Genomic DNA, 21,851 nt, shown 5'->3' on the forward strand with positions numbered 1-21,851 from the left:
GTTGATCCAAAAACCGTCCTTCCCTTCCAGAAGGGTTCAGGGAGTTACTCGAGTCTCCTGCTAGTGGCAAACAGGGATCTCTCATGATAATTGTCACAGGCTGATTTTTTTCAAACAGATATTTGTGGTTTAACAATGCTTTTACAATCAGCTCTGGCCTTAATCTAATTTTAGGACGACTTCTTCTTTTTTTGAAGTGATGCCATTAAAACATTCATTTCATTGAGTAGAATGTGATGCTGTTTAACTGTGATATCTGTTTTTAATGTGGAGTTTTTGGCAGTCATGGGGAAAGTAGTGTACTCTGGCTCTTGATCAGTACCATCTACTGGAAAACAGCATGAGACTCATGGAAAATTTTTGCAGGCTTTGCTAAGAATTTGTGCATCTCCTGTCATACGTGAATGGGAAATGACAGCCAAGCCCAGGCAATATGGTTTTGTTTCCCTGCAAGATCTGTCCTGGGTGCCTTGTCTCATTGCTAGGTGACCATAAAGGGTCCCATGCCTGTGCAGTTTGCTTGCTCTTACTGACCTTGTCTGAACACAAACATCGCTTTAGCCTACCTGTCAGGATTTAAATCAACGTTACTAAACCAGCACAAGCCCCTGGGCAAAGGGAGCTCAGGTTTGTGTAATCAGAATCTCGGGAATGTATCGCCGTCAGTATCTCCAGCTCAAAAAAGCTTTGTAGAGCAAAAAGCCAGATGAGAGGGAGATCAGAACAGCAACGAAAGTCTCAGCTGCAAGGATTTAGTAGGTCAGCAGTTGGTCTGTTTACCACAGTCTTGTTTAATCAGAGTACCTGTGGCTTTTTCTCTCTGTTAATGTGGCTCAGGTTTCCATCACCAGGGCTGGCGTAGCTGGAAATCAATGCAGTATATTAGATTGCTTGGAGACTTCTTTCTAATGCATGTGGATGGGGTATTTAGAATCTGAGAAAATTGTTGAAGATAAAAAACACCATCTACAGTACGGTAAAGGGTTGCTAAGGAAATAATTGACAGAGATGTTATAAAACCTGAAAATTCCAGTTCCCAGGGGAACTTAGTGTCTGATGGTATGGCTCATGGCTGCCATTTACCTCTCCATCAGCCGTTTAGAATGGGACCAAAATTCCAGCTGGCTCCTGGGAGCTGTTGGGAAGCCTGTTTGAAATCAGCTGTAAACGTAGGTGTCACCTCAGAGACGTAGCCCAGAGTTATCCAACCTTACCCAGTGTTTCAAAGCCAGACCACAAAAAGGCCACAGTGGAGCGACCACACAAACCCATCTCAGCCTGGCATGTGAATCCTTGTCTTGGAACATGGCTTCGTAATCGTGTGAAGCCCATCTGTGTGCGGGCAGCTACCAAAAGGTCCAGCCTGTCCTTTTCCAGCCGCTCTGCCCAGCCGCATGTGCCAGCCTTTCCTTGGGCCGCACAGCTAGACCTCAGGCTGCTGCACTGTCAGCCCAGGGGTCAGCACTTTGTAGTCCCTGATCTGACCGAACACAAACTGCGTGACCGGCAGAACTGATGTAAGGTGGCAGGAGAAACTGATGAAATCGAGCTATCTCCTGGTTCCATGGATCTTATGCTGTATTTGTTCAGTAGTGCATTTTCAGTAGGGGTTTTTGTTTATTTGTTTGGTGTGTGGTGTGTTTGGTTTTTTTGTCTGATGAAACAGGTAAAAGAATTTATCAACGCAGAGCTCCTGGCTCACTTGTACTCTTCCGAGGACCAAAATACTCTGATGGAGGAGTCAGCTGAACAGGCACAGAGGCGAGATGAAATGCTCCGCATGTACCAAGCCCTAAAGGAAGCCCTAGCGATCATCGGCGACATTAGCACCAGCACCGTCTCAACCCCCGCACCCCCGCCTGTAGATGACTCTTGGCTTCAGCATGCCCGCAGGTAAGGATCCTCAAATCCATATTGCAACGAAATTTAGGACGGGCAGACATTGCCAGCATATTGCAGCAAAATTTAGGACAGACAGACATTGCCAGCATCACTGGCTCCCCCCGCCTGTCTTTTTGGGCAGATGCTCCTCCAGGTCTTTAATGACATTCGTAAAGGAAATCAAAACATTTTCCCACACATACATGTTCTGTGGATACGTATGTGAGCACCATGCGGAGTATTTGCCTTGTAGAAGACCATCCAGTGGATTTACCGCTTGCCTGATGCTTCAGATGGCAGCTGCTTCTGTTGCCCCAATTACGCACCCACAAAGCCTCTTCTGGCAAGCTGTTATAGTAATGCAGTATCTCGGGCTCCGTGTCCTAGAAAATCCACTTAACAGAACGTTATTAGAACTCTAATATTAAAATCCATCATGTTTACCTTTTTGCTTGTATGTTTATTTCTGACTATTGCAAAGCATGCTGTCTGTGGGAAACGGGTGACATTTAAATGTGTGTGACACTCTGGCACTGACAGCAAAGGGAAATGCTGAGAAAAAACAATTGTCATAGGCATAACAAAGGTTTTAAATTTTGTTTAAAAAATAATTTATTTTAAATAAAAAAAAAACCAACCCCAAAACCACAAAACCCACCTTACTGAACTTCTTAAATCTCTGATATTTCACTAGGTCACCCCCTCCGAGTCCCTCAGCGCAGAGGAGACCTACATTAAACAACCCCCCGACCAGACCTTTATCTGGCCGAGGACCCGCTCCTGCAATCCCATCTCCAGGCCCTCAGTCGGGGGCTCCCCCGGTCCCGTTCCGCCCAGGACCACTGCCGCCCTTTCCCAGTGGTGGTGAAGCCCTTGGGGGACCCCCCCAGGTTCCCTCCCGGCCGACCCGGGCTCCTCCCAGTGTCCCAAGGTAAGGTGTCTCATCTTCCTGGTGCCGGGCATGGTTCTCTCCCTCGAGCATAACGGACACATTCTGCATGGTGTTGGAAGGCCAGGCGCTGTTGATGAGGATGTCTTGTAACAAAGCAAAGCCGGGCATCCCCTGCAGAGGGTCAGAGGCATTTTAAGGAACCATTTTTTAGCACAAATATGACTTTTTGAAAAGATAAGTTTTTTCCTGGGGGGAAAAAAATAATAATTCTGGTCAGTCTGAAGACACTAGATTTTTTTACATTAAGAACCCCTGTTCTGCTTGTGTGCTGAAGTCACCTGTCTCCTGTCAGAAGATGGGCAGGGGCACACCGACTCACTTCTGAGTCCTCACCAGAAGAAGTTATGGCTTTTCTGGGAGAGAACAAGAGCGATCCTTGTAGAACCAGTGGAGCAAACTGATAGGAGTCTGGTTCTTATTCCACAAGGCAAGTAATTTACAGCCAGTTGAAAATAGTCCATAGTTGGCTAACAGTGTAGATCATATAGTACTAAACAATTAGTTAAGGAACAGGATTTTCATTGCCACGTTGTTTCCCTTCCTTCCCAGGGCTTTCCATTTATCAGTACTTTCTAAAGTAGCTTTCCATATTTAATAATTCTGTGTGGCATTAACTGCTTTTTTTGTAAGTTATATGAATGAGATGTCCTAAATATGTATTTTCACAATGACATAATACACATAACCACTGATAGATATATTTAGATACATATATATGAAAGCCTCTTTTTCTGAGGTCTTCGATAACTTCCTAAATTCTGAGAGGCATGGGCTGATTAGGCAATGTTGGAGCAAAGAGGTTTCTCCATTTTTAATAAATTAACTGTTACATTCAAATTAGTCACAGTTTGCAAAAAAAAACTCAACAAAAAAACAGTTAATTAGAAACGAAAAGCAAATGTGCACGTTTTCAATTTTACATACAGTAATCGAGAAGAGAATTTTTGGAGAAAACCTGTCTTTTAAATAGATGAGATCTGTTGTAGTTGTCAGTAACTTCAGTTTGAGGCTCAGCGTTTCTAACGCACTGACCCTTTATAGTAAGAAGAATAAATAAATGAGGCCTATCAAAGGAATGAAGTATTTTTATATATTTGGTGTGAAAAGGGCATTATCACATCAGTGCCCAACCACACAATGCTCTCGTTCACCTTCATGGCTGTCCCGTAGCTTGCCATGTGGGGGGGAAACCCAGCATTGCCTTTCTGGGTAGCAGGCTTGGTGCTAAGGGCGGGGGTCCTAGCAGCATCCCCTCACTGGGAGAGCCCAGCACTGAGCTGAAGGGCACTGGACCCAGTGTGTCCCCTGTGCCATCAGGGGATAAATCACATACTACATGCAGAAATGAGGTCCAGCGTTTTGTCAGTTGTACTGCTGGAGAGAACCATAGCTCCCTGGCGTCTCGGCTTGCCATGAGCATGTCCCCTCCATCTGTCCTGTCTGGCTGTGACTGTGCATGAGCGCTGCTGTCCTGGGATGGCTTGCCCAGAGCGTGGCTGACGATAATCTTTTTGATGCTGAAGTAAGTGGTAGGTGGGATAGAGACCAGAAAGGAGTTTTCTAACACAAAAAAGACACTTGGGGAAGCAGCCGGTGAGCAGCTCGGTTTGGGACTGCCACTGGTGGCAGGCAAAAAGCGGTGGCTGATAAAAGGAGGTCAGTGGTTTTAAAATGCTGTAGCTGGGTATATAATTGAACGTATGAGTGCCTGACATTTTTGTGGAAAAAATATCTGCAATACACATCTTCTGGACTGGATCCTAGTTATCTTTTTTTTAGAGCTATGAAAGCCTCAGACATTAAAAAAAAATAAAAATCTCAGCTGCTTAAGAATGAAGGAAGGGTTTGCCGTTTTGCTGAAACTTCAGGTTTCTCCTGCTGACTAAACTCTGAGAGAGGAAATCCCAGGGAAGGGGCTGCAGGGAAAATCACCTGAGGGGGACGGTGCGGCCAGCTCCTGCGCCTATTAAACGTTGCTTTTGAGCCCTGGAATTTCTGCTACGCTTGGTCTGGTTTTAATAACAGCCTTTGCAGGATCATAGGAAATTGACTCAGAAAATAGGTCTGAGATATTAAAAGGGAAAACAAAATAGTTTTGAGGAAGAGTTCTTGTGGAAACTTGAGCTTTCTCTGTGACTTATTTTTGAGCTGGGGCTCTGCGCTCTGACTGCCCCACCAGCATTTTCCACGACGATTCCTTGAGGTGTCAGGATCTCTCCTATCTAGGGCAATAGTGTAGCTCCCTGAGAGGAAAGCTGTGTTTTTAAAGTTCATCTAGCTGTCTGAAGGAGCTTTTACTTGTGGCCCCATCAGCGTCACATGGAGCTGAAAACCCTGACGCGGTGAAGAAGCACAAGCTTTCTGTTTTCTCCTGTCCTGCCTTAAGAGAAAATTATCATTTTCAGGGGTGAGACTTGGACTGTCCTTTTCCAACGAGCGGCTGACCACACGTTTGGTTTGGAGAACTGGGTACCTTATAGTGAGATACAGCCCCTGCCTTGAAAAAAATCCTTCTTTTCCCTCCACATCATTAGCGTTTAATCAAAGGAGTTGTGCAGACATAGTGAGCTCTCAGCATTTTCTCAGTGGTCCTTGCTTTACTGTACAGGGAAAGGAAAAGGGTGAGGGGAGCAGGAAATAATTTTCTTCCTTGCTTCGCTCTGATTCTAAAGCTGGTTTGGGTTATGTGCTCTGAATATTTCTATAAGGAAACAGAAACTATTTGCATGATACATGCCTCTTTTAATTAATCCCACTTGAGGTGGGTGGATCTCTCCCAGCAAAGCCTGTGAGGAAAGGCCCCTGGCTTGAAGGGCTGGATGCCAAAGCATATATGATTTGTGAAATATTCCCCGCTGCCAGAATTTAGATTTTTTCCCCCTCTCTCTTAAAAGGCTGCAGTAGTATTTTGAAAGAAAATGCAGCTGTGTGCTGGCTTTGGTAAGATGGCTTTAGGCAGGCACTAGAGCCACTTCAGCTTACCATGGTGTGTGTTTGGAACGCTTGATCTCGATCAGCTCTTGTTCTACTGGAGATGCTTTGATTTATGGCTTTTAAATGTCCTGAATGGCAATCACAGCTTTGTCACACAAACAGTTGAGCTGGAAATGTTTTTCTCCTGGCAGCATTGCCTCTGGTGTTAGTGGGGTGGGATGGTGCTCCCCTTTTCCCTCCGTGTCCCTGCTCCGCAGTGCTACTGTGGATTCACAGAGGCTTTTGCAGTGAAGTGCTGGAGATTTACTTGCTTTGTCGTGAACACATACGTGGCCCCACTCGATGTGGAACCCTGGGGTCATGAAGGGCTGGACCATCCACTCAAGCAGGCAGGAACACAAATGCCCTTGAGCATGTGTGTCACCCTCAGGCACGCTGGTGCTCAGTCCCTGGGGGCTGAGGGTGGCCTTTACGCATGAAGCATGCCACAGGAGGAGAAATCAAGCTGTGCTGTTTGTGAACAGTCCCATCCTCCCCCGACAATTTACTTCAACCCTCTGCCAGCCAGCATGGAAGGCATGATGGCTGCTATGCAGCTACGTTTTATTGTGCCACTGAGGCTAATTATATGACCTGTTGTGTTTGTAACTAATCTATGTTGTAAGCCACCATTACGTATTTCTGCTAACCCGACACAAAAAAGTATTTATACTTGACAGTAATTACAGTTAGAAATTTCCAGCCCAAGTCAGAAGTGCTGCAGAAAGCATCGCTGCCTGACGGTTTCCCGGTCCGCAGGCTCTGTACTCAGCTCTTTGATTGCCAAATATCAACCATTAAGTAAGTTTTCTTACTTAGATTAAGGTTATTTGGAAAGATTTAATGTAGTGGCTAACCCTGCGCCTTGAACGACAAGGGGATCCCTTGCAAAAATTGCACATGAACCTCTGATTGAAACCTGTCGTAGTGCACAGGCATGTAAGGCCAGGACGGTTATCCTGCCTCAGCCTCTCTGCTGAACCTTTGACCTTGCAGCCTTAAAAGCTTACTAGTGTATTTTTAAATGGAATCTGAATAATAATCAAACACCCATTGCATCAAACTCTCCTGGTAGGATGAATGAGTGCCCATCTTAAAGCATTTACGTGGTGAGTTGGGTGATCTCAGTCTGAACAGGCAAGTGGAAGAGCACAGCTCCGGCTGGCAGTAGCATCCGTTTGTCCTCTTGGAATGGATCTTCAGTGAAGGTTATTTTCAACAAGTATAATCAGCAATTAGGAGTGTTTCGTGCAAGCCAAGAGACAAGAGTGCTATATGGAGGGGTTTCAAAATCCTGCCGAATTTCAGGGGAAAAAGAAAAGCGAAGAATAACAATTTGATTCTGCATTTCATGCCTGTGATCAAAAGAATACATGGCTACATGGGTGATGCGAAGCCAGAGCCCATCTCAGGCGGAGAGACAGCTCTTCCCTCGACAGTATGTTTCCAATTCTGCCTGTCCAAGGACCCCAAAATCACCAGACCTATGAGAACCTTGGTTATTCTTCCTGTGATTGCTGCCCCGGGGGAAGGCACCCCTGTGTCATTTGTTACCAGTCTGATTGACATTTCTTGCTGAAATGCGCGCCCAGTAATACATTCCTCTCGCTGCTGGCTGCTTCAGGCAGGAGACTCCATTTATTTTTCCTTATCTCTTAGAAAGGAGCTCTGCTTTTCCCACTCCTCCACTGGCTCTTTTATCACTATTTTGGTTTTCCTTTTTTCAGCCCTTTCCGCGCTGTCGCTGTCCTGACCAGCCTGTTTGCTTCCTCTTTCACCTTCTCCCTTCGCTTGGTTTCCTGCCTGGTACATTTGTCTCCCTTCTCCTCATATTCCCTCCTTTCTTTCTCACCATCTCATCTGGGTTTCTTTCCAACTTACCCCTTCTCTGCCACCTTTGTGAAACTGTCTCCTGCTCCTTGCGTTTCTGTTTTCTTTAAGACAGTTTTCAAACCATTACATGCAGTATTTGGCAATCTTTCTTAACAGCAGCCTGGTGTCAGTGGCTATGACAACCATTAGAAACACCAGCCACACCACTTAGGTAGCAGTGTAGTAGCCATACTGCCATACTTAGTAGCCATAGTGCCATGTGCAAAAGCAGTTGAGGAATACCGGTCATCTTACCTGTGGCCATCGGTCATCCTGCAGCTTCCAAAGCCATGAAAGAAGCAACATTCTGAATAAAGATAAATGTTGGAGGGATTGGCCAGAAGGGAAGTCAGAGCAGGTGTCGAAAGCATGCAAAATACCACAGCAATTTTTGCGGTTTCATTATAATTCTGCAATACCGATCTTCCCTGCCTGCTGCCCCTGGAGGGGTGGCTTCCTTCTAGGCTAGCAATAGGATTTTGTTCGCTGCCCTCCCTCATGTACCTCTCCTCCAGGTCTTGAAAATCAAGTAACACGAAGATCAAGTAACACAAAGCTCATGGGGTGTCAGATGTTGCAGCCTAGGTATTGTATCCACTGCCACGGACTCAGACTCCCATCAGCATCTCCATCAGCCAGAGGGAGGTTCTCCATATCTTCAGCAGTCTGAGAATTTTCTGGTGGGAAATACCCTATGACAGTTGAACAAATATCTCTGAAGAGTCACTTGTTCTACGTGGAGTTTAGGTTTGATCATATTTATTGTGTATCAGGTAGTTTTGATCATCTTTAGTATGGTTCCTGAGCTACTTGTTCCTGCCTTATTCAACAACAAAAAAATGTTTTTAAAATGAGGTGAACTAGGAGAGATCCGTTTAATCGGGACTGTTGCCAGTTACTTTCCAAGTTCAACAAAGAGGGTCAAGCTGGGAAGTGGCTCTTCGTTACTCTTACTGGAGGCCAGTCCCATGTGATGAGGAAGGGTGAGTCAAAATGATGCAAGAGGGAGGAAGACAGAAAAAGAAGGAACCTGCAAAGAGTTGAAAGAAGTAATTCTGGGATAAAGATGGGGTTGCGAGTGCAGTCCTCAAACACAGTGGCAGCCTGCTTTGGGAGTGTCAGCTGGTAGACTGAAGGAGTAAGTAATGTATTCCAGTATTTTCAGCAGAAGCTTTTTTTTTTTTTTCTTTTTTTTTGTGCTTCCTTAGCCTTTTCTGTCTCAAGATACTGTTAGTAGAAGGAAGTGGGTTTTATTTTTAGCGTCTCTCAACTTGAAAAAGGAAAGTAGAGTCAAACAATAGCAAATGTTGTTTGCCAGAAATACAGGAACCTGAAGATGTATTTTGTCCCAGCAATTATTTCATCTCATAACAGAGTAATTTAATGACAGCTGCCATGAAGGCTATGCAGGATTGGAGCAAAGGTGTTTAGCAGGAAATTTCTTGCCTTGTCCGAAAGAGTGGGCAGAATAGCAGTGCATTTGTAGCCTGTCTTATGCTAGAAATTAAAACATATGACAGTAAATACAGAGAGCAGTGAGGATTTGCACTTCCTGAACCTGCAGGCATCTTAAAAGGCTCCCCTTCAAACTCCTGCGCCTGGCAGGCTGTATCGGACCGGTAGTGAATGAGGGCACTCAATGGCTACGTTAATGACATTGACACTGATAATCACGTTAGTTGTCCCCAGGGACAAGAAGAGGTGCAGCTGCAGCGGGAGGTGACAGCAGGATGTTTGCTGCCTTTCTTGCACCAAGGTGAGTAAAGAGGAGAGAGGCAAAAAGGCAGAGGAAGGTCAAAGGCGAGTCGGAAGAACAGAGTGGGCAGAGGCAGGTGCGGTGTTCAAAGAGCGAGTACATGGCTCGTGCACGCGGATGCTGAACAGTATGGCTAAGCACAGACCAGTACACCAGACTTGAGCTTCTAGGCAAAGATGAGATGTTCCTCCTGCTGCTTTTGTGGCCCTTCAGTTATCATCCAGAGGAAGGTAGACCAGCATATGGAATGTATCACAGTGCTCCTGTCTTCTTCCACAGGCAGTTTTGATCCTCTGGACCATCCCGACCTGGAATTTCTGAAAGGCTGGGACAGTCCTCCACTAGTGTGTTGCACGCTTGTTTACTGGACATGTTCCCTGCTAAAGGGCAAACAAGAACACACAGTTTGTTAAGAATAATAATCCTTCTTGGTTGCTCCATTGAATTATATTTTTTTGTTTATTCAAGCTGAGTTTTCCATATGACACATTAATTCCCTGAAATGACTAATTTGAAAATGCAGCACCCACATAAACATACAAACATATTTGTATGCATGTGTGATATATGTTAATTTATGATGGTCACATATAAAATGTAGCTTGAGTTGCAAATGATAAATTAATCTAGTGGAGCATCATATTTTGGACCTCTTGGCCTCTGGAAGGGGTATCTGTGTTAAGTTAAACTGTGCACAGTGGAACCTCAGTAACCCTAATGCTATGGAACAGTGCTAGCATTTGAATTAATGGACATTTATTTTGCTGCAGTGTAATGGTGGCTAGTGGAAGGATACATTCTTCCCATGCACTCTTTCTTTTTTTCTTTCTTTCACCTAAAAGAAATAGGTATCCAATAAAACAGCACAATCTAACAACTTTAACTTGCTTCCACTTCACACAAAAATTGTTCCACTAACAGAAGGTTGCGCTGCTGGGTCCCCTGGAGGAGTGAGGCTGAGCTGTGCACGTAGCTGAGGTGTGTAGCAGGGAGCCCCACACATACCTGTTCAGCTGAGGGGCCGCTTCAGAAGCGGCAGGCGTCCTCGAACGCCGTGCTGGCTGCTTCAGTGCTTCCCCTCCTGACCTGCCCACCAACAGCAGCCCTGTGGGCATGCTTACCAGTGACATGTCGTGGCTGGAAAAGTGGCATCTTCCAGTGCAGAAACAAATTGAGAACTTTTTACTCTCTTGGGCCGTTACACGGGGATGAGGGACCATCTCATGCAGATATTCCCCAACTACTCTTTCCTTCCATCACTGCTGAGTGCTGTTCCTCATTTCTGTCATAACCATCGTCTCCTCCTGATTCTTGTCCATGATTCCTGCTTTACTCCTCTTAATGTCATCATCCTTTTTCTGCTTTTCCTACTTTCTTACAACCTCTGTCACTAGTACCATGTGCCTTTTCTCCTCTTGGTTTTCCCTCTTCCATTCACGGTGCTTTCCCCTGCGGTGATGTCCGGGAGACTGCTGTAGCCATGCTGCATCTGCTGTGGGCCAGAAGGAGGTTTCAGTGTGTGCATGGACCATAGACTGATCAGGCCACATCTTGCCTCTATTCTTCAACGACGACGGTTAGTGTAGTTTCGCTTCTGGTTTGGATTTTTTCCAAATCCAGAGGCTGATGGAGGTGGGAAGGTACCATACAGAAGTTAGATAGGTTGATACAAGAACCAGGAAAAGCAGTGGCTAAGTTGTATGGGTGTCTCAGGATCTTACCGAAACAGGGAAAACTGTATAAAAATAAAATTAGTCAAGGCATTATAACGATCCCAATAACAAGCGACTTAGTCTCTCTAAATTGTCACCTGAATGAGAAACTCCATTTATTCCTCACCCGAAGTCAGTCACTGTTTTATCCTCTTATTGTATGCCTGACAGGCAGATTGGTATTGACCCCTAAAATAAAATTTGCCTGTGGTCAGACTTAAAAGCCGCTTAGAGATTTTCTTTTAATATTTGCTCATTAAATTCTGCAAAGACAATGTCACGTATCAGGAAACTCCGATGGGGCAGTGTTATAGGGAAACCAAGACTTTGGTAAAGGGAGAGAATAATGGACTTTTGTTTACAGTTTCAGATCTATAGGATGTATCGTAAAATCTAGTTACGTGTATGCCTTCCACAAGTGTTCTCTGGTGGTCACAAGCGAACGAGAATGTAAAATGTAAGTGGAAATGAAAGCCTTTTCTTTAGAAGTAAGTTAGCTGTGCTCTGAGGAGAGAAGCCATCTCTGCGCGGGGCCCCCGCAGTAATTGCAGCCATGCCTTCCTGACAGCACACTTTGTGGCCTCGGCGTGGGGAGCGATAGCACTTCTCAAAAGGCAAATGCTGGAAGAGCTCCCATATGTTTCTGATCGAATTTTAAGTCTAGACTTGCTTTATTTAGTTTCTTTTCTTAGAGGCAAAAACTCTGCATTTGCCTAGTTGAAGCTTTTAGGAGTTCTTTTAAAACTGGGAAAACGGGAGGTGCTGCTTAGGTTAAAAAGAAATGTAATACTTTTCCGTTTTTACAAAAAGGTTTTGCACCGGGGTAAGAGTTACCCTCCGTTCAAAACCCCACTGAGCTCTTCAAAGGGGGAGTCTCTGCAGCAACATCAGGGAGTTATTAAATACATACTTAGTCCACAGTTTTCATTGGTAAATTCTTTATGTCTGCTTAATGTGAGCTAGTTAGAAGAACTGATTCTTTCTGCAGACTCGTTTACTCAACCCTGGGGACCTATGATCCCCTGCCCCTTTAGCACTAACTTTTACAAACAGTTTCCCCTTTTTTTTTTTTTAAAAAAAAAAAAAGCAAACAAACCCAAAAAAAACCCCAAACCACACTAAACCCCCACACACACAGCAGACCGAGCAGCCCATTAAAGGGGCCAGGCAGTGCAACCTGGCCCCGAAACTCGGAAAACCCAGCTGATATGTCGGAGCCGATAACCAAACTGGGATGCCTGCAACAGTGACATTTTTCTAAGGAGCTTTCTGTGAACCGCGAGCCGCCTCTGGGGGCCTGGGAACAGCTCAGCACCCCCAGCGCACCGCCGGGCTGTCCGAGTTGGACCGATAACGCGCAGAAAACGCCGTCCACGCTGTCTCTTACCGCTATCATCTGTTGGCCACAGACTAAACATTTAGTTGGCCTTAGTCACATATTTCCTCACTGCCGTGGCAGCTCGAGCGGACGAGGGGTCTGGGGGAGGTGGGCTTTGCTCCAGTTTCCCTCGCCGGTGTCCAGAGGCAGGCTGGAGCTCCCCCTGCCGCTCCGCCGGCCCCGGCCCCCCGAATCACCCGCTGGCGGGGGCTGGGGCACCGCTCCGTTACGTCTTTCTCTTTTTCTCAGAAAGCGATGGGTGCCGAAATCATGCTAGACTTCCCGCAGACCTGCGCCTTTTGGAGGTGCCCGGGACAGAGGGGACACAGCGGCAGCAGATCTGCAAGGAGCGGGGCAGTGCGGGCTGCCGGCTGGGTGCTCTCGGGGTGCTGGGTTGGGTGCTCAGGCTCCCGCACCCCTCCGTGGTGCTGCGCCTGTGCTCCCAGCACGGCTCCGGGCGTAAGGAGGGGTGGGAGGCGAGCAGCTTGGCTTCTGCTGGCTCTGGGCTTGAGATTCCTATAAGGGGGGGGGAAGGTCTGAATACAACTGCCAGTGTAAAAATGGTCACGGAATGACTTATCACCTTGACAGGGAAATGTGACAGGTGACATCTGAGCTTGTCCTTCCCTTCACTTGAACTTGAGCCTGGGCTTGTACCAGTTGATGGGGGGCTTGTGAGGGTGAGGGCTCTCCCCCGAGCTGGACCCCCGCGCTGTGCTCGAGCACGGCCCCCCTCCCCGCGTTACCGGCACAGGGAACGGAGGCGGCCCAGGGGGGCTGTCAGGGCAGGGCTGGAGGCGAACGGTGCTTTTGCACGTCTTTTCCCAAGCGCTGCCTTTTCCCGAGCATCTGCTGCTCCTCTGGAAGGCACCTCTGATCTCCAGGTGGGGGTCCCCCCACCCTAGTCCTGGTGTGCTGGGTTAAGGAGCAGGAAGGAAGCCCTGAGCGACCGCAGGGGAGCCGGGCAGCACCCCTCGGGGGGGCAGAGGAGAGGGCTGGAGCCAAGGAGAGGTCTGCCCACCCCTCGTGTACATCCCTGCCTGCACCCGTTGGGAAGACACACGCAAGTGCGTATCTGCAGAGCATCCCAGATACACACGTGCATCTCCACCAGGAGGCATTTCTGGCGTGAAGGGGAAGGAGAGCATGGGCTGGGGGTCCCCTCGCTGAGGGTGTGCGACAGGGGAGAGGCAGCAGGGTCCTCGCCGTGGCAGCGGCTGCCTCTCGGAGAGGGCTCCCCTGGGAGCACTGGTGTCCCCTTGGAGCCGTGTGCTGCAGTGGGAACCAGTCTGCTGGGGGCTTCTGCTGCTCAGCTCTGGGCTGGGCTGGAGCGAAAATTCAAAATAATGGTCAGAGTGCGACACCAGCTCTGCTCCGAGGAGGGAACGGGGCTCAGACCTCATCTTGGTTCAGGTTTGGTTTGACTGATTATGTCCAGGAAATCCTCCCGCTGAGCTCTCCAGTTTCTGATTCTGCTGGGCTAAATAGCAATGTGGCTAAATTACATTATTTGAATCCAGTGTGCTGCGTTCAACCTGGTATTAAAATGCATGCTTGGGCTTGTATCTTTTAAATTTGATATGAAGACAGCTGTATGCATTTTCCCTTGTTTGTAAATTGTATACACATGATACAATGTTTTCAGTAAGCGCTAAACAATGCAATGTGAGGCATTTCAACAAAGGAATAATTTAATGCAACCCAGCAGAAATGCAGAGCCTTAGAAGTGGTTCTTCATGAAACTACAAATTTTGGAAATGGGTCCAGAAGACCTACACTGGAGCAACACAAGAAACAATAGTTAACACAGTAACATTTTTTCTGTAAGAAAAATACACCATGAAGAAATTATACTTTGCCTATTTTTTTTTAGCTTGTTGATTTACTTGATCGCTTCAGTTGGCATATTTTGTATTTGTTGCATGTTAGGGATTAAAATACTCGTTTCTTCACCAAAAGAGAATACTGTCCTACCAGATACAGTTTGAGCCAAGCAAGACTTTTTTTTTTTTTTTTGTCAAGTGTATATTTGTCTCATATATTATTTCCAGTTCAAAGAAGATTAACACATTGTTACATTCTTTTCATCTGGTGTTTAGCTTTAACAGAATGAGACAGTTGCCTTTGTAATCTTCTTCACAGACAGGATCTGTCCTACTTTTGCAGGTGGAGGGCGGCATTAGAGGGGGCTGTGCAATTTGTCCTGGCTGTTAATGAAGCTGAAGCTAAGTGGGTGCTGAAGGGCCCCCAGCTCCCCACCACACTCGGATCCCGGAGCATCCCTGCGCTCTTGTGGTGATCTGGGCTGGGTTAAGGAGTAAAGAGAGAGCTTTAAAGAAAACGGGGAGCAAAAACACTGTGCGAGAGATGGGTAGGAATCACTGCAGCAACAAAACCCTGCTGGAGGGTGCTGCATCGCTAGCTAAGGGGCAGGCTGGCTGTGAGAAACAGGCTCTGCGGTGTATTTATACAGCACAAAACAGCGCCAGGCAGCACCGTCTGAGCTAGCGGGGGGCTGGAGGCCAGACAGGTATTGTCATCGCAAGTTCTGCACAGGCTTTGCTCAGCGGTGGGGTGCTTTAGCCCAGGCGGAATGGAGCGTTAACAAAACAAGAATGGTTTGTTTAAGTAAGCTGATGGGAGCTACTTCTGCACGGCACTGACAGAACCCACGTACCCTAAATACACACAGAAATGTGAAAGGCGATTACGTAGCTACTGGAGAGAATCTGTCTACAGCTCTGTCAGAGTCGGTGTGCTGTCCTGGGACGAAGCGAGGGAGGGAAAGGTCTCAGGCGGAACTGTCCCTGCTCAGCCTGGACGTGCAGGAGGATGGGGTTGCTGCTACCCGTTGCACTGCTCCTCTGATCAGATGAAACGCGGGGGCTGGCAGTACGCAGGAGCCTGTGCTGAATCAGCCGTTTGAAACAGGGGAATAAAGACCCATAAGCCTTCCCAAAAAATCTGGGACTGCCTTAGCAGTTACTGAAGTTAATAGCAGAATGCATTAGTGGTAAATGAATGACTCCAGAAGGCATAGCCGCAGACAGCATTTTCGTAACTGACATAAAGTTTGAAGTTTGTGCCTCTGTTGGGGCACATTGGTGTGGCTGCGGTTGGCCAAACTGCATCAGGTTTTTCTGCTTCTGCAAAGAGCAGCTGAAGTTGCTGCAAGCTGTCTTCCTGCATCCAACTAGCCACTGGGAAACCTGCCTGTCAGCCTGCTCGGTGGCTCTCTGGGCTGGGGCTGACCCCTGCGAAAGCAGGAATGATCCTCCCCTGATGGTTTCTGAGACAAGGAGGTGACTGTGTTTGGGGAATACCCAGGCTGCTGGCCAGAGAGAAGAGCTGTGTGATGCACGAGAGGGCTAAGGCATGGTAGGCATGAGGCAAAGCCATTGCTTTCTTATAGTGGATGCTTAGGACTGTCGTGCTTCAGCGTACGTGGAAATAAAGTGGTTGTGTTTAGGAGCATGTGCATGTTCACGTAGTGACAGCAAAAGGTGCCAAGTTTGTTCTCAGTGTTTGTGCTTATTGTTTCTTCTCTCTTTCTCTCCAGTCGAAGACCACCCCCTTCACCTACTCGGCCCACTGTAATTCGTCCGTTAGATTCATCCATGTTAGACTAAAAGAAGCTTCTGGCATGTCGTTCATTGTTAACCAAATACGTGGAAAAAAATTGCTTGATAACTGTTGCAATAACCAATGTATAGTCGCATGTATGGACATCTATAGGCAAGTAACAATTTTACTGATATACTCTCTGTCCATTCTGCATTGTTTATGAGGTCTTAAATGTTTGGGGAAGGTGTGTGCTGCCTTGACTTTTCCTTTTGCAGTAGCTGATGTTAGCTAACTTACTGACACGTCTTCACCCAGGCAGCTGTGCTGACAGCCCTGTGCAGCGGATGGAACGCTTGCCTTGCTGTGCAGTTGTGCACGTGTTGCTTTGGTCTGCCTCTTTTCCCCCTCTTATCTGAAAGGAATCTCGCTTTTATTTGTACCTTCCAGGTTTTCTATTATTTGGAATTACACACTTATGCCCATTTTCTCTTTTAATGGCTCAACTGGGCAAAGAAAAGCAATGTGGTTTCTTACCAAGCTCTTCTGAAAGCCCCACGCTTCCATGTCTCTCTTGCAAGAAGCTTGCTGGATGGCTGCTTCTCCCATAATTTCTTCTTATCCGAAGTCTAGTTTTGAAGGAATGCTGTTAAACAAAAAGGGTGTGTATGGGACAATGCATGTTCTGCTTTATTTCCACGTCGGCAGCTGACACGCGAATTTGCCTGGGTGGCGGGTGAGGACCAGGCTGCGGTGCCCCTGCTTGCAGGGCTCAGTGTGGAGCCGTCTCACCCTGCCGCGAGGATGTCGAAGGGCAGAGGTTTGAAGAGCCGCTGCACGGCAGAGCAGCGTGTGCCAGCTCGCCTTGTCCTCTGCTAGTGCTTGCTCCCGTTCGTGCTCCCACTCGTGGGAAGCCTTGGGGATTCTGTGAGTGCTTGTAAGACGTATAAATGTACCGTGTGGCAGGATCCAGAGAAGTGGGTGTTGCTTTTGGCCATTTTGTGAAACAGGAGGTATAGCTATAGGTACAGATATAGGTATATGCAGAGTTGTAAATGGGCTACCGCTCTGCTGCCCACTGTGTGAGCCAATTCATGGAGCTGTGGCCGAGGTTTGCATCTGAGCTCTCCAAGGGAAGGGTCTGGTTTGGATGCGAGGTGTGTGCTCACGCCGGTTGATAAAGTTCTGCTGGGCCCCTTTTATATAAAGATTCTCTCTTTCCATCACTTGGGAGTCCTGCATACCTCAGATCAGAGTCGCTTTATGCAGCTGGCACTGAGAAGCGCTCAGCTGCGCATCCTGGCAGTGGGTTATTTTAGCAGATGCTCACTTGCAGAGGTCCTCTCTGCCACTTGTTTTGCACATTATATATTAATGCGTTATAAAAACCTTCTGTCTTAACTGCATTGCTTCACTTTAAACGCTTAGGATCAGTGTCACCCCTATAGCTTAAAACTCACTGAGTTGACAGAATTAAACTAGAGATGAATTTGGCCCTGTTTCTTCAGAAAATATGAACTGCTGTTAGTATGATTACGGTTATAGATCCCTAGACAAAGCAATGGGTGGTTTCAAAGACCCTCAGCATAATCAGTCTAATAAATTTATTGATTAAGACTGCATGTGAGGCTCTAGTATGCTGTAACCCCATGGTTAGGAAGAATCCAATCAAAGAGCCACAACAAATGGGGATTTAGCCTACTAAGTATTCCCAGGCTGCTGATTAGTTGTGCTCACCACTGAAGCAAATCGTGTTTCAGCTTGCATAAGAGAGACGAGCTTGGGAAAGCATCATGATTTGTACATTAGCTTAACTTTAATTTCCTGTCAACCTTATACTTGTGATACACGCCTGGGGAGCCTAGAGGTCAACATCTGAGGCACAGTGGAGATGGAGTTTGTCAGAGCACCGGCATCGTGGTGATCTCAGAAGACTGCTTAAGTGTTGGGAGAACAGGCCCAGATCTCCAACACCAAATGCACAGAATCAGCTTGCAAGGAGAAAAAAGTAAAAAAAAAAAGGTTGCAAACCCAACCACAGTCATACTGATTTTTACTACCAAAAAAACAAAAGAAAAAGACATATTTTGATGGTTTTTCTTGTGTTCTACACAGTCTTCTGCTGTGTTGCACTCTGCTGTAACATGCAATGCATCTATTAGATGCATTTTTGTAAATGGCTATGGTAGTCCCTGCTGTTGCCTAGCTGGCAAAGCTGTACAGAGTTTATCAGAACCCTGCTGCTGACAGGCAGCTGCCTGCTGACGGAAAGCCGGGCTTAGTGCCTTAGCCACAGACGGTCACTTCAACCCCAGATTTTGATGCTCATTCAGTGACGTTGCAAGGCCGTGGTCTGCGTTTATCCCACCGTACCCCAAGCACTTGCCTTTGTCATCCGAGGACCCCTTTGTCCAGCAGAAAGAGGCAGCACCTCCAGAAGGTGATTCAGAGCTGTGTGGCTGCGTGAGGGACGAGGGCGGTAATGCCAGTAAGTCAGGAGCCTCAATTAGATGACATAGGTCCTGGCATAAAACCATGTTTTTAAATCCTCTGTACTTGAGACTCCTTAATTTCCTTTAATGATTGTTTCTGTCGAGCATAAGGAGGTAGGTAGCATGATTCAGCGCTGTCCTTAACTCTGTCCCCCAAGAAATGGTGTTTGTCAGCAGTAATCCTGGATTGTAAATGAAGGTCTCAGGGGTGGATTTACCCAAAAGAGGAGGCGGCAGCGAGGCGCCTGCGGCCCCATTGTCAGCACTGTCTGGATCTGCGCTCGATGGGGAGGTGGTGGGACACAGCTGCACCACCCTCCCTCCCCTGCATCCCCCCGCACATCGCATCTGGACCTGGCCCTGTACCCTAAACACAGCGCTTCTAGATGTGCAGGTTAATAATTAACCTTAAGCACAGATCCAGGGTTTGATGATTTTACCCCTGACTTCTTGCATATATGCTTTTCAAAACAAACTAAATCAAATTGTTGTTTCTAGGAAAAATGCTAAGTGCTTCCCAAGAAACTGCCCGCCCCCCCCCCCTTGAGCGAGCAGTGTTCTCCCAAGCTCGGCTCCTTTCCTCCTGCCCTGCAATGCCTGGAGCAGGTTGGTCCGTCCCGCTCGCTCCTGGTGCTGCCGAGTCGTGGCTCTCCCGTCCCTTGTTCTCGGAGGAGCTGCCTTGGCCACAACTCGCTCCATGCCTGAAGGACAGCAGGACGAGCACCCCACGCATCTGCTGGAGGGACTGGCCGCTGCCCCCTCTGCAGACACCCTCACGGAGGCTGAGCCCAGCCTGACCTCCCGGATCGGAGAGCACAGCTTGTTCTCCTTTCCTTTCATCCACTCCCTCTGGCAAAGCCCAGAAGATTGCTGGGAAGCAGTGGAGACTCCCACTAAGCAACAGCAGGGTTTCTGATCTTACGTGAGGTGCATAATGAGCTGGGTGATGTACGTAGCTAAGTTTCAGGAGGGTGCTCATCTAGTATTGCATTTAGGCTAAGGCTGAGCCTCCGCCTGGAGAACATGTTCCACCTCACCTCGTGGTGGCTGGCGAACAGCTGAGGAGCCTGCACATGCCGTAAATAGCTCTCGGCCTTTAATCTCAAGGGATCTGGTGTCAGGATTGAAAAGATTGTATGTTCAATGAAAAGGCTCGTGTACATAGTTAATGTGTGTTTATTTTATTGCTGATCTTGTTGCACTTTCTGAATAAGCCTCATAAAAGTAGATTATTTATTATGTTAAAGGAGATACATTATAAGTTATGGCATCTCGTGTTATAACATAGAAAATACTATACTCTCTCTCGCAGACAGCTACACTAAACAACATGTATACTGCATACTGAGATTACTGGCTAGTTCTGTCTTTCTGTCTTAAAATAGTCCAAACCTCCTGAACTGGAAGCAGCGCTCTTGCCCTGGCGTGCCGGGGTGGCACCCAGCCTCCTGGTGCGCTGGTGGCACCGTCCCCCTCGCCGTGGCAGAGCTGCCTTCCCGGGCTCTAGCAGAGCAGCTCCCTGTGTAAATGAATGTCACTCTGCCTGTCTCTCCTCTTGCTTTGTCTGCAGGCGAGCTGATACCGATGGCTCCTCCCGTCCAGACAGTCCTCCACTCTTGCTTGATCTATGATTTGTCCCGTCTTGCCGACTGTTTGCTTTACTGCCTGTCTCTTTACTTTTCCAGGATGGCGTAAATGATGACTTCTTCTTGTAAGAAGCAAATGCTTAATTTCTTTCTGAATTTTGCTCTGTATGTTTAATGCTCTACTTCATGTGAGCCAGAACATCTGCCTTTGGTTTCATATCTGTAAATGGTTCCTGGTGTTGACCTTTGAGCACAGCAAGTCAATTCCTGAAACCATGGTTGTTACTGAGCATCACATTACACCTGCTGTAAAAATGTTATGCTGCATTTCTGAACCTGAAATAAACTGTAACTCTTGACGGGCTTTTTATTATTACTTTCTGGATGTGCATGAGTGGTCTTCTGTCTCTCGCAGCACCAGCTCAGCATGCCACACTCCGCCCCTGTTGGGACTGCAGTGAGGATTTATTGGAGATGCGCCTTGCATTGAGATCACTGGAGATGCCATTAAAGGGGGAGATGGGGGAGATGGAACCCATGGGAGGCATTCAGCCTGCTGCCCTGCACGGGGCTTGGAGTGCCGCAGAGATGTTTTGCTGGGAAATGGATGAATGATTTTCAAGCAGTACCTGGTATTCATTTCATCGCTGGGGAAAGCATGTTTTGGGGAGATTCAGAGCTGAGCAGAAAGGCCAGCGTCCTCCAGAGCAGGAGCTGGAGCAAAAATGTGCACGTGTATGCGTTATGTGTGGAAGGGATTTCTCCCTTCAAGTGCTTGTGTACGAATGTGTAGGTGTCGTGATTGCTCAGTTCCTCCTCCAGATCCGTATGAGCCAAGTAACTGGAATCTGTGCTGGGAGGGGACGGTCTGTATGGCACAAGCCGTGCAGCCGCTTCCTATGGGAGAGGACGTTTCTCACTGAGCCCGACAGTCACTACGTTGGTCCTTAGGTTTTGGGAAAGGGGGGAGCAAAGGGTGGGATGAGCAAGGCAGCAACACCCCCATTGTATTCACTTGCTTGCTGTAGTGTTTTGAGATTTTTAATATTTTTTTTTTTTATGCTTTTCAATGGCTGTGGCTGAGGCAGCCTGTGCACTCCCCTGTGGTGAACACGTGTCCCATCCCGTCTGGCTGGAGTATGTCACATACCCCTCTATGAATTTGGTTCCTGGCATGTTGGTGGGCGACACGAGTGCTCTGTGCCGGGTGGCAGGAGGAGTATCCGCTCTTCTCTAACCACTGCACGGGGCCATCGGCTGCCAAGGGTCTCTTGTATTCAGGCTGGCAGTAGATTCATTGCACTGCCCTCGCCCATGCTTTTAACCCTTCCCAGAAATGTCCCTCCCAACGCCCCAGTCCAGCCCGTGGCCCATCTTCTTTGAGCCTTCCCAATTTCATCAGAATCTCACTTAAAAAAGATCTACTCCAACAACAGTGTTTGAAGCAGATAGTGGTGCAAATTTTAAGGTTGGCCATGCAGAAAAGCTCTTCCAGAGGATATTATTTGCTGCAAGACAATTAGAAAGCCCATGACCAGCGACCTCCACGCTTGTGATGTGATTGTCCTAGTTCTCTGGCGCCAGCGAGTCAGATGGGAAGCGGTGAGGATGAAAGCTGAGGCTGTGCTGATAGCCAGCTGATTCTAATCTTGCTCTTGCCCTTTTCCTTAATGTGCATGTTCTGTGCC

The 21,851-nt window shown here is 47.4% G+C and overlaps 1 protein-coding gene across 3 annotated transcripts in view; it reads left to right on the top strand.

The window, feature by feature from the left end:
* The window catches only part of DNM3 (dynamin 3), a 187,147-nt gene that overhangs the window by 164,009 nt on the left and 1,287 nt on the right, over positions 1-21,851 (top strand). Inside the window, exons 18-20 of one of the 3 annotated variants that reach the window (XM_055815064.1) lie at positions 1,667-1,893; positions 2,576-2,812; positions 16,084-20,539. In XM_055815064.1, the coding sequence (XP_055671039.1) occupies positions 1,667-1,893; positions 2,576-2,812; positions 16,084-16,153 (534 nt within the window). In that variant the 3' untranslated portion in view covers positions 16,154-20,539. Of the gene's footprint in view, positions 1-1,666; positions 1,894-2,575; positions 2,813-16,083; positions 20,540-21,851 lie in introns of those variants that run through there. The other 2 variants (XM_055815065.1, XM_055815066.1) reach the window with 2 other exon arrangements.

This window comes from Falco peregrinus, chromosome 10 (genome assembly GCF_023634155.1).
Source record: "Falco peregrinus isolate bFalPer1 chromosome 10, bFalPer1.pri, whole genome shotgun sequence".
Taxonomy (NCBI): domain Eukaryota; kingdom Metazoa; phylum Chordata; class Aves; order Falconiformes; family Falconidae; genus Falco; species Falco peregrinus.